This window comes from Macrobrachium rosenbergii, chromosome 2, assembly GCF_040412425.1.
Source record: "Macrobrachium rosenbergii isolate ZJJX-2024 chromosome 2, ASM4041242v1, whole genome shotgun sequence".
Classification (NCBI taxonomy): Eukaryota; Metazoa; Arthropoda; class Malacostraca; order Decapoda; family Palaemonidae; genus Macrobrachium; species Macrobrachium rosenbergii.
This window is the reverse complement of record NC_089742.1, coordinates 44,792,678-44,805,974: the sequence shown is the minus strand read 5'-3', so window position 1 is coordinate 44,805,974 and position 13,297 is coordinate 44,792,678. Positions and strand designations below refer to the sequence as shown.

Here is a 13,297-nt window from a genome sequence, read left to right as displayed (position 1 = left end):
ATGGTGGATAAACCTCTAAAAGATTTCGATTATGACAATAGTGCCTATATTTGAAAAAGAGAATTTATCAGGTAGATAGAATACTGAAAATATCCTCCTATCCGTGCAGAAAACCTTGAATAAAAAATTTAAAAAGCTTCAGCCTAAATTCCAAAACTAACTTTTAGTTAGCCTTCACTATAGCGCTTTATCATTAAGTCCACGTCAGGACTAAATAATAAAGTCATAGTTAAGGACATATTATTTCCAGGTTACAGATTAATAGTTGGGAAATTATCTAATTCCACCCCCACCCCTGCACTATCGGCTTGCATGATTTTTCCCAGTTAGGGGTGCCAGCCTGGGAGAATGGCTCTTAGCGAGTTAAGCTTTTGGGTTTCAATACGTTAATGTTTCTATTCAAAATGGAAATTAAGGGAAAAAAGATAAACACCTCTATAAAATATGTTATTTTAAATCATTCTACATAGATGGTGTAATTGGGATAAAATTTCCATGTTTAGGAACATATGTCATATAATTCATCACATGAAAGGTGTGTGCAAAGTTTGTGAAATTAGCCACTGCAAAATCTTTCCCTCCCATGTGTGACTTAGGTCAAAATGGAAATGTTTATAATTATATCATGCAGTGTAATTGGAGACTAGTGGTGGCATATAATACGGGCCGGGGTGGTTGTATAACAAGATAACATTTGTTTATAAGCAAACATTTCCAGTGCAGGCCAGCTCAATATATTCTGGTAAATCAAGTATGCTTTAGCACAGGCATTTCCAAATGGGTAATCGAAACATAAACTCAAGAACTAAATTATATGAACGAAGCTTTCTTATTAACTAAAAATAAGTTCTCGACCAAAAGTTTATAAACCCTCTAAGGTTCACATGAAGGTTTTGAAAATAAAGAATCCTAATGAAGATGATTCAGCTAATGGTGTATAAGAGACAATTCATATCTTTAAGATAATAATTAAAGAAAGTAATTTAAATTCTTCACAAAAGGAATCAGATGACATCTGACCTGGATCTGTCAACAAATAAATAACAGGCATCATATAAAAAAATAGGGAAAATTACTTAAATTTTCATGAGATCCCAAAAAGGAAAAACGAATCACTCGGAAAGAAAAAGAACATAATCAGTGACAAAATGTCTTAATTTGTGTTTATTTAACGTCCGAATACAATAGTTAATAACCATCAACATCCAAAATGTGCAAAATATCACGTGGGATGACCCTGAGGTGCCACTACCTTCCAAATCAAGAGAAACAGAGAGGAGAGAATAACAAATGAATAAGGAACGAATCCAGATAATTCAACAGGAAAGCGAATACAAAAAAAAAAAAAAGGGTAATGAACACAAAAACAGACAGATAAATATAGAAATAATACAGAACACAAGTCAGAAAAAGCACAGCAACACGTGGAAGAACCGTTATGCGACACCTTTCAACACTCCAGTCAGCAGTCGTCCTCTTGCAGGCCGACAGCAAGAGGAAAAATGCTGATTCCCGACTTGGATTTCGGGCATCGCGATTCCCCCTGCCGGTGGGTATCTCGTTTCGCCCCGAAAACAGGACAACACGCCGAAAAGGGAAAGGGCGCCAAGGTCACTGGAAGGGAAGGGTATATAAAGTGCCCTTCCATCGGTCATTTCATCACATTAGCACTCAACGTCATTCATCATCTGCAAGCATGAAGGTTCTTGCCTTGAGTAAGTATCCGATGTTCTATTTATTTACTCACGAATATCCTTCTTATTATTATTTTTTTTATTATGCCTGCTCGTCAAAAAATTTAATTTTGCAATTGCATCGTTTTGAATTCAGTACATTTTGTTGCTCTGCATTTTATTTATTTATTTATTTATTTATTTAGATTCTTCTAATGGTTAATCGAGTTTTCATTATGGCATTATAAGTTTCCACAGAAGAGATTGCCCGCATGTGAAATTAAATCGAGAAAAATATAGCATATAAATAGATAAATTAATTATCAGATAGAGTAATACAAACATAAACAGTAATACGGGTCAAAATAAGCTGATCTCGCTTTAAATTTTGAAGGATTCAGGTACATTTTCGCCTCTTTGTTTATATCTCTATTAATTTACTTTTCTTCCTTCTTCTTTATCAGTCCTTTATACTTCCAGATGGGACATTCCATCCTGCTCTTGTGTAAAGGCATGCAATTTATGTACTATAATAAAAATGAGAAAATGAAAATCTCATGCATGCATCTTAATCGACAATGCATTTGGATTTATCTCATGTTAAACTTACTCATTCCCTTATTGTTCTAGTTTCCTATCTCTTCAATGGACCAACCTAATAATTATCATGACAAAATACGTATTAAGTACCATTTCAACTATTCAAACCAAAAATCACATCCACCTGATAATATCAGATTTTTATTCTTTCCCCTCTTTAACGCGCCCTTTAACATTTCACAGTAATACGCCGCGGTTTAGTAAGCGCACTGGAATCACGCACTTTTATTCTTGTTTTTTATCTAAATGTTAAGACCAGTGTGACGGGCAAAGCAGTGCCCTTGTGCAGTTTATGACCTTAGAAAATCAGAAAAGAAGGAGAAAGTACACAAGATGGGAAACTTGTTCCTAATGGGTTACGAGAGAGAGAGAGAGAGAGAGAGAGAGAGAGAGAGAGAGAGAGAGAGAGAGAGAGTCATTTGCTAATTACGTGACACCTCTATTTTCAGTCCTCGCCGTCGTTGGAGTTGCTTCCGCTCTCCCGGGACTCCGCCAGAGACGCGACTCGACGCCCTTCTTTTTCGAGCTCCCCTCCGACGCCACCTTGCTCTTGGGCAACGTGAACACGGGCTTCGACTGCGCCAACCTCCCCTACGGGTATTACGCTGACGAGGCCAACAACTGCGCCGTCTTCCACGTCTGCCTTCCTTACATCGACAACGACATCTACGTAACCAGGCACTTCTCCTTCCTCTGCGGGGAAGGGACCATCTTCGACCAGGAAAGGCTCGTCTGCGACTTCCCCAACTCCGCCCTCTCATGCTCTCAGTCCAGCTCCTTCAGAAGAACCAACGAGTACTTCGGAAGGGAAAACGTCAATTTCCTTGAGAAATAGAAATAATCTATTGTCATTGTACTGAGTTTTGGGAATGGCCAATAAAAGCATTTGTAACTGACTACAAAATTGATTGTCGTATGAGAAGGATGAATAAATTTTACAAGTGTTCTTTGTTTCACGTTTCCTTTCTTTATTTCCTCAATATCTCGCTTAAGGGGAAAATGGACCACTGAACTACTGCCGCTAGAGTGAATATTGTTTACAGGGCAGGACGTTACATCATCACTCAGTCCTCTTCTTTTATCAAGGCTTCGGAAATGCTCGAGTCTAGAAACACACAGAAATCTGGATAAGAATAGGGTATGGATGCCTTTCGTAATAAAGAAATCAGATTATACTTGTCAAACTATGAACTTCCCGAACACTTTTTTTCTTGAAAAAGAAAATAAGAACATTCACATAGTAACGGAAAATGCGGAGTACCTATGAAGAAATTATGATCCAAGACAATTCTTTTATCATCTCAAGAAGCTACTCTTTTGTAAAGAAAAAAAAAAAAAAAAGAAACGCGATATCTTCAAGAGAAAAGAAGACTACAGCCTATCAATCCTTAGATTATGCTTAAAAAGAAAACCTCCTCAGAAAATTTATAGAAATTAAATCCAATACGAAAAAGTCTAGAGAGAAAAACCAAATCTCCTGCCTCCAAGCATTTGATGACTGCCACGAAACTCAGTCTCAGGGAGACGTTACTGCTACACTTCCTGGCATCTTACAAGAGCAAGACTGCCACAGGTTGGAGTGAAGGTACTCCATCTTACTCTCACACTGAAAATGGGTACAATTGGTAGTGTTTGTTATGTTATTGTTATTATTCCACTTTCATGCGACAATTAGGTTTGCCATTTCGAAGTCGATTGACGTGTCTTGTTCCTCTGACAACTTCCCAATTAGAGGAATTTTATCGCTTTCTTTTTCTTCTAACAGTTCTGTCCCTTTACTGCAGCTTGTTGCACTCAAAAGAGTTGTATTTTATTGCAACCAGTGACGACGAAAGGAAGGTATTTTAAATCGAACTTGCAGTCATAAATAAATTATGTGGAACGGTTTTGAGTTTCTGTCGAATGTCAACCAGTCTCATCATCCACTCATAAGTTTTATATTCTTACATATACCCATAGTTTTACTTGCATGTCTACTGCCTAGTTAATATTGGTGCAGATATTTTTGGCTGTGGTAATATGAAACAAATTATTGAAAACTCAACTGTTTTAAGTAAATTTATTGCACTTTGGATATACAGTTTAGCAAAGAATAAGATAATATAATTTTTGAAGCTTATTAGAATCCTTATGCTTAGCTATTATGAAAACTTATAGAAAACCTGGATATGCTATTCCCTCAAAAAATTGCTTTTGAGAGTTGTTGGTCTGTATTTAACAATTCTGAGCAACAACCTTATTGAATATCTGAGTTTATTACTCACTCAAAAAGCTCCCCGTGAATTTTACATCAGCTACCCTAAACATACTGAATATCTGAATAAAAGATTCTGACAAAAAAAAAAAAAAGATCTTCATTGTATTTTGACCGTGAATCCACACAGACTCTGAGGGAATGTTCAAATCTACTCCAGGAAGTTGATATCCTCACGACCGAAGTATTCGTTCGACCTCCTGTAGGTGGCTGCCTGCGAGCATGGAGTAGCGAATTCTGGATAGGAGCAGACGAGTTTCTCCTGGTCGAAGACCGTCCCTGCACCGCAGAAGAATGAGAAATGCCTGACGATGTACAGATCGTGATCAATGTAAGGAAGGCACACGTGGAAGATACCGCAATTGTTGGCTTCGTCGGCGTAGTATCCGTAGGGCAGGTTGGCGCAGTCAAAACCCGTCTGGATACCGCCCAAGACGAGGGAGGCGTTGGAGGGGAGGTCGAAGTAGATGGCGGATGAGTCCCTCCGCTGGCGGAGGCCCTTCAAGGCAGCTGCCACGCCTATCAGGACAGAGACTGCAGGGGAAAGGAAACTTGTGTGTAAGCGCATTTTTTTATTTTTGTGCGGATACTGAATGCAAAGCATACACGTATTATGCTAAAGGTATCTTCCTTAAAGAGACCTGTTAAATTCAGAAATCAGTAACAACAACATAAATAGTAACAGTATTAATAATGTACTAATATCATCACTTTTATTTTTGCTGTTATCATTCAGAATGTGTTAAGTTTCATATATAACAAGCCTCCGAGGCCAATAACATGTAAAGCTAATTTCAGCAAATTATTGGTCTCAGATATGATCGAAGAGAAACGGCAACAAAAATAACTAACGCACATAAACTAAATACATAAACTGACAAGCAGGTAAACTTAGACAAGCACAGAGAACAATATAGGCCAGAAAAAATACTTTAAACCTCGGGAATATGGTTGCTTATTAAAAGCAATATTATACTTATAATAATATGACTGTTGGTAAAACTTCCCATGATGTTTCGTACTGGCCAACAAAGTAATATATATACATACATATATATATATATGTATGTATATATATATATATATATATATATATATATATATATATATATATATATATATACAGTAATAGTCTATATATACACGTATATATATATATATATATATATATATATATCTTTGTTAAATTTGTAAAAAATATTTCTCCAGAGACAAACATATTCTCTTATGGGTTACATCAAAGCCCGGTACCCAACAAAGTGCAAAGATTGTTTCCTTCTTACCGATAACGAAAGTTCTCATGGTGTACAGTACAGGATTCTTACAGCTGATCTTGCTGGGTAAACACCAGAAGCTTAATGGTACTTAAAGCGGATGCTTGCCTTTATATAAGAAGTGGTTAACAAGCAGTGACCTTGTGATCCTGAAGTCACGTTATCGAAAACCCCACCCTGGGCGTGATATCCTGACTCTCAGGGTACATGGAATTAGCATCCTCACTTTTGAGTACGGAGTTTCTTGCTATACCCTCCTGGCCCCCATACCCTACTCATATCCTATTTCTCTCTCTCTCTCTCTCTCTCTCTTTCTATATATATGTATATATAACCACATACGTTCATATATATATATATATATATATATATATATATATATATATATATATATATAGTATATATAATATTATATATATTTATATACATATAGATTATATATGTTATTTGTTCATACATAAAGTTCCAGTATTGTTATTAGAGCTTATGTCAACGGCCTCTGGTATTCATCGGTTGTTAAACATCCACGTACTGGGTTCCAAGTATTTGATTTCGTATTCTGATATTGCCTCATTTATGAAAGAAGTAAGAGAGAGAGAGAGAGAGAGAGAGAGAGAGAGAGAGAGAGAGAGAGAGAGAGAGAGAGAGAGAGAGAATGTATTAATCTGTCTATACAAGCTGGGGTTATAACGACCACAATCATCGATGGCGAAATCACATCATTTGCAGAAAAGAAAAACTCGATAAAGGTTTTCATCTAAAACATGAATATACCTTTATATATATATATATATATATATATATATATATATATATATATATATATATATATATATATATATATATATATATACAAAACACACACATATATATTCACACACACACTATACATATATGTGTGTGTGCGTGTTTTAAATAAAAAAAGTTGATCGAGTTTTTTCCTTCTTGCAAACTATGTAATTTTGCCATCGATGATTGCGCCGTTGTGACACCAGCTTGTATAGTCAGATTAATACCCTCTCTCTCACTCTTTCGCTCTCTGTCTCTATCTTTGTCTGTCTGCCTGTCTGTCTATCTGTTTCTCTCTCTCTTCCATCGTTCACAAGGAAATGAATGTCAGAGGCTGTTGATATAACCTCCCATAACGATGACTGGAGCTACCAACAACGCTTAGGAGTCTGGTACAAATGGCAATGAGTCACAATGAAGCCCGAGCAGTTAACACGGCGGGTGAGTTAACAACTTATCTCACTCGATCGTTTGAATTTCCTAATGACTATAGGTGGAGTTTATTATGACTGCTGTTTTCATAATAATACAAGTAAAAAATACGCCAGTTTCTTCGGTGCAATTGAGTTTCTGTACATCGTATAATCAAGGCTACCGAAAATAGATCTATTTTTCGGTGGTCTCGGTATAATGCTGTATTATCGGCGGCCCATTAAACTTTAACCACGGCCCGGTGGTGGGCCTGGCATGCATCGTTGCCAGGCGCACCTTTATAGCTAAATTTAATCTTAAATAAAATAAAAAGTACTGAGGCTAGAGGGCTGCAATTTGATATGTTTAATGATTGGAGGGTGGATGATCAACGTACCAATTTGCAGCCCTCTAGCCTCAGTAGTTTTTAAGATCTGAGAGCGGACAGAAAAAAGGGTGGACGGACAGACAAAGCCGGCACAATAGTTTTCTTTTCAGAAAATTAAGAAGTACAAACGATCATATAGAACAAGATTCAAGGCCATCAGATGGAAAGAAAGACTTCCTCACGATGGAATACTAACTTGGGATAAAAAATGAAAAATAAAAGACGAAAATATAAATAAATTCAAATAATACAGGTGGACTGGCAGGTTGAAATCTGTGTACTTTAACATCAATTTTAGATCCGGATAACTAAAGGAAAATGAACTTTTTTTCGTCCTGAAGAAGAACGCAGATTCAAATCAGAGATAAGAAATCAAAGCTGCACGACTGCCCATTTAGAGGAAAGAGGTTCGTGAATTCCTAAAAGCAGAAACAAAGGTCTGTAGGCCTTGTGCAACCTAAAATCGGTGTCACAAGGGCAAGGCTCTAGTATCTTTTATCCTTTTCCTTCCACACTTATACAACAAATAGCCCACACTAGAAGCAAAATTGTTGTACATTTTTTGCGTTTCAGTAACAAACATAAACATTTCTGTTTATCTAACTACATTGTCTTCAAAGCACAAGCTGCAGTTCTAAGACTAAAAGATGCCGAGTACGTGCTTGTATGACGCTGTCACACGAGCGATTTCTTTTCGTGTCTAGTGAGGCCTTGTCACCAATAAAAACGCCGGGTGGGGGTATTGCCTGAATCGCTCTCTATCGTAAATAGCCATTTCCTTGCTTCGAGGTGCAGATTTATTTGCACGTAGCCAATAAATACGCTCAATACACTCCATTCCATTTCATATATATATTCGTCAAGATAAGAGTTATTTTTCAGGAGAGAAGCCTTCCTACATTACAGTAAGCTCGGCTTCTTTTCCACATTTCTTCTAGTATAAAGAAAGGTGCCACTTTTTGACGGCAACACGGCGAAATATGTGAGACTTTAGCTTTGCTGTCAATGTTGGCTATCATGTCTCATCTCTGGTTACAAGATGTAAAAAATGAGAAAGCATGTTCTTGCAGCATCGATTCAGGTCATACACAAGTACATCTCCCGACTTCTGTTGAGAATGCCGTATCGAACTGCAGCCAAACTGGAATGGCCACATTACATAATCCACGTGCTTGTATAATAACCTGTACATTTACACTGGTAGACTGAAAACGTCCTTGAATGTGTTCATACCCTAACTTAGATGAAATGAATACGATAGTTAATGCACAACCTCATTCGCGCTGGGAAGGGATTATCATGAAAAGAGTGTTTGCTGTAAGTTAGAGTCTGCTGATGAAGCCATATCTTAAGGAGAGAGGGTCTTCTTCCTAAATAATATTGATAATTATAATAATAAAGAGATGTGTTGTTAAAAGGGAGAATAACAAACCTATAATATTCTCTTAAAAAAAACCTGTATATCTTATACATCTAGACCTGATGAGCAGAAAAATTTTGCAATTGTAGTATGAATATGGCAGGATTGTTATGTTGCTGTTTTTCCCTCAGAACTCTCCCTCCCATATATACAGTATGTATATATATATATATATATATATATATATATATATATATATATATCTATATATATATATCTATATATATATATATATATATATATATACATATATATATATATATATATATATATATATATATATATATATATACATATATATACAAAAGAGAGAGAGAGAGAGAGAGAGAGGAAGAGCCCTATCAAAATCGATAAATACTCTACCCAGCAGCACAAAAGATGGCAAAACAGAGGTCTGTAACTAAGCCTTTTCCTTAGAAACAACCTACTAACTATAGGCAAATTACTTGTTTGGTCGCTCGTACTAAACGCCCGAACCACCTAGACTCTGACAAACTACAGTATAAGGTGCATATCAGTTAAAATCTCTGGACCAAATCCTTGATTGGATTTATTATGCTTTTGTTTTTCAGAGGTCTATCTCGCTCATCAGCAATTACCAGTGGGTGAAATAAAACGACTTGCAAATGCAAGAGGAATTTTAGGACGTACCTAATCGTAGAGTTCCTGAAGCTCTGATTTGCATATTGGGAATCATTTGACCTTCGCATTTAATAGCTTCAACGAACTCTCTTCGCTCTCTCTAGCAACTTTCGAAAGCTGCTCTCTCTCTCTCTCTCTCTCTCTCTCTCTCTCTTACACACACGCTCATGATAAAAGAGCAAGTATAGGATTTCGTTCAGATGGGGAGATGGAACAAAACGTATTACATACCCAAACATACACACACGCGCATAATGTTTCTGTCTATTTACTTTTCACTTTTGCTGATAATTTTCGCATGAAGTAATGGTTATGGTCCTTCAGATATCCACATTACGCATTTCGGTGTGCGCATTATTAGGTATAATACATGCACATATACATAGGTCAAGTGCGTTTATGTATTTTTGGCATATGTACATTTCACAAGGTTACCTTACGACTGTTATATACCTTAGTAACAAGTCCATTTCACCAGATAGGTTAAGCAACGTTAGGCTGGGGTAGCATATGCATAAGGACAGCAACCCTATCCCAAAATTCAACGCTTACAGACTTGCAACAACTTTGGCGTAGTTGAAATCATTTACTAAGAGACCCAAGAAGCCAGCAGTATGTGAATGAGTTAGTATAGAATTAGCGTTTTTAATTGTTGACTATATTCTACCCCCTCTTTAAGATAATGGTAAAGTATAATATTTTTTAATTACTCATAAACAAAAAATGGACAGTCATAGATGCCAAAAATGAGATGGCTCTATTATTCGGCTTTCTTCTGTATATAATTACAATGACTTTATGCTGGCTTGAGCTCTTGGTTTTTGGGCTATAGCAGTACTTCTTCAGTTTTTATGTTTAGTATCCTTACTCAGTGACAAAAAAAAAACTGAATCCGAATCTAATAAAAAAAACTAAGAAATTTTTCATTGGCCAGTTGGTAGTACATACGAAATTAGCCAAAATCCATCTAAATCTTTGTGATATATCTTGTGGGCAGTCAACCAACCACACCCACCGCCCCCCCTCCCACAAAAAAAATCAGCAGACATAGTTAACAAATTTATTTGCGCAGTTGTTTTCAGAATTTAACATAACAAAACATATTTCACGGTCCTTTCAGGTTTGCCTAAGTCTCTACATGTAAATCTATCTATCGCCTCTTATTTCTCCAAGAAGTTCACTTCTGAACCGAAGTATCCGTTAGAGCTCCTGTAGGCGGCGGCTTCGGAGCACGGGAGGGCGAACTCTGGGTAGTCGCAGACGAGTTTCTCCTGGTCGAAGACAGTTCCCGCTCCGCAGAAGAAGGAGAAATGCCTGACGACGAAGAGGTCGTGGTCAATGTATGGCAGACAGACGTGGAAGACGGCACAGTCATTGGCTTCGTCGGCGTAGTAGCCGTAGGGCAGTTCCGCGCAGTCGAAGCCCGTCTGGATGCCGCCCAAAACGAGGGAGGCGTTGGACGGGAGGTCGAAGAAGATGGGCGAGGAGTCCCTCCGCTGTCGGAGGCCTTTTAGTGCTACGGCCACGCCCACCAGAGCACAGACTGGAGAAAAGATATTCAAGTGTATAGAATACTTTTAAGATATTTTTACGAGAAATCTGTAAGTAGTGACCAATAACAATATGAAAATCTACTATAATTTTGTTATCAATAAAATATCTGCACAAAACACAAAATTGTAGATTTCATTATTCATTTTACTGTTGGTAATAATAATAATAATAATAATAATAATAATAATAATAATAATAATAATAATAATAATAATAATAATAATAATAATGAAAAATTTACCGAGTGACACATCTCAAAATCCGACAGTAAAATAATAATCATATCTTTTAAAAATGGCTGTAGAGTTAATGGTTATAACATCAATATAACAGGAGGTAGGCAGCTAATTGAAGCACAGATTATAATTAGAATTTGATATACAATATTTAGAAAATATCTACTTTCGACAGATGAAGTCTTTCAATTCATTTCAATCTAGAGAAGATATAAAATATGTAAGAGACAGATTGCAAAATTATTGAATCTTTAGAGGAAGTCAAACTGAAGAAAATGAAATAGCTAACTTTAAAAAACTTTAAGGTAGTAATCAGTGAAAAATACAGTCAATGAATTGCATGTAAAGGTTTAAAAATGTTGAGAAATATCAGACAATTTTTAGAAAATCGAAAGCTACAAGAACCACAAACAACTTTCCATCCAAACAGAGAATCTTCGTCGTGTTCAACTCACCAACGACGAAAGTTCTCATGTTGACGGAATTGGAGGAAGTGTTGCTGCTTGTAAGACAACGAAAAGGGTTCTATGTATGCTAAGAAGACCAAATCTTCCTTTTATATAAGACGTGGTCAGATCCCTCTGCCCTGCGTGACCTTGTGCGCTCTGTTCCCATGTCAGTTGGCCCCGCCTTGTTCGGGCCGTGGCATCTTGACCTACCCTGGGAGCATCTTCACAAAGAGGAGACGGTGTACTTTGACTCCTGTCCCTATTGGGTATAAGTATTTAAAACATCCTCATTAAACGCTTAAGGATTTTGAAGGAAGATGGTATATTCGTGAACAGTGTTAATGGAATACATATACAGATATATATACATATATATAAACAAATAAATATATATATACATATATGTATATATATACATATATATATATATATATATATATATATATATATATATATATATATATATATATATATATATACATATATATATATATATATATATATATATATATATATATATATATATATATATATATATATATATATATATATATATATATATATATATATATATATATATTACACATAGAGACACATAATATTATGTATATGTATATATATATATATATATGTATATATATATATATATATATATATATATATATATATATATATATATATATATATATATATATATATATATATATTTTTTTAAACTGAATATACGACGACGAGGAAAGAGAAACAACAGCATGAAAGTTCTTTATTTTAAGGAATTTTCAAGCAAACCACACAGGAAAACATAGGTTACAAAGAAGATTCGGTTTTACAAACAGCAGCTACGATAAAAGAGTATATAAGTATTTTAATGCATACTAAGGTAATTTACATTTGAAGTGGTTCTTCAGGTGAGGAGCAGCTGACTAGATGAACTCAGGAAGTTAATCCTGAGTTTCACTTTCTTTATCATTATATTCTCTCTCTCTCTCTCTCTCTCTCTCTCTCTCTCTCTCTCTCTCTCTCTCTCTCTCTCTCTCTCTCTCTCAATCCATATACTTACAAAAATGCATACATAAATACGCACTTACATTCCTACACACACATTACACACACACACACACACACATATACTGTATATATATATATATATATATATATATATATATATATATATATATATATATATATACCTATATGTACGTGTAACGATTAATTTTTTTAATGGGATGGCTAATAGGGTGGATAGGGCGAAGAATCTATTAGTCCAGAGGTAAAAAATAAAAATAAAATAAACTGGAGGAAAATGTATATTGAATACGTAAATAGGAACACGGGTGTCGTCATGATTTCTTAGTGTGTACTTAAAAAAAAAAAGGACCGTTACTTGAGATGTTTATAAAACATGCAGCATGTAAAACTTTATTGCCGGAATGTTTGTGTTCTTCCATACGAAAGAGAAAACTATGTGATATAATTACTTTATTAAATAGTAAATGTATGTCACAGGAACGAGAGAAGGACCTTAAACAAAGAAATTTTAGCTTAATTCATGTAATGTTCATAACGTGGAATGTTCAGAATGGTGACATACTGAGAGAGAGAGAGAG

The 13,297-nt window shown here is 35.6% G+C and overlaps 3 protein-coding genes across 3 annotated transcripts; 1 reads left to right on the top strand and 2 right to left on the bottom strand.

The window, feature by feature from the left end:
• The first annotated feature begins 1,588 nt into the window (after positions 1–1,588).
• On the top strand, positions 1,589–3,217 carry LOC136849773 (U-scoloptoxin(01)-Cw1a-like). The gene is made up of 2 exons (XM_067123180.1): positions 1,589–1,715; positions 2,723–3,217. Exons 1-2 carry the CDS (start codon positions 1,697–1,699, stop codon positions 3,106–3,108), a joined length of 405 nt encoding a protein of 134 aa, XP_066979281.1. The 5' UTR covers positions 1,589–1,696; the 3' UTR covers positions 3,109–3,217.
• A 1,099-nt stretch (positions 3,218–4,316) lies between these two features.
• Positions 4,317–5,295, bottom strand: LOC136849766 (U-scoloptoxin(01)-Cw1a-like). Its single transcript, XM_067123172.1, has one exon. It carries the CDS (start codon positions 5,129–5,131, stop codon positions 4,679–4,681), a length of 453 nt encoding a protein of 150 aa, XP_066979273.1. The 5' UTR covers positions 5,132–5,295; the 3' UTR covers positions 4,317–4,678.
• Positions 5,296–10,497: 5,202 nt separating this feature from the next.
• On the bottom strand, positions 10,498–11,763 carry LOC136849757 (U-scoloptoxin(01)-Cw1a-like). The gene is made up of 2 exons (XM_067123162.1): positions 11,697–11,763; positions 10,498–10,994 (listed from the first exon to the last, which is right to left on the bottom strand). Exons 1-2 carry the CDS (start codon positions 11,713–11,715, stop codon positions 10,612–10,614), a joined length of 402 nt encoding a protein of 133 aa, XP_066979263.1. The 5' UTR covers positions 11,716–11,763; the 3' UTR covers positions 10,498–10,611.
• Between the last annotated feature and the right edge of the window lie 1,534 nt (positions 11,764–13,297).

What these genes read in the sequence shown, in the direction of transcription:
- LOC136849766 (XM_067123172.1), bottom strand. Translation starts at nt 5,131, where the DNA reads ATGCTTTGCATTCAGTATCCGCACAAAAATAAAAAAATGCGCTTACAC.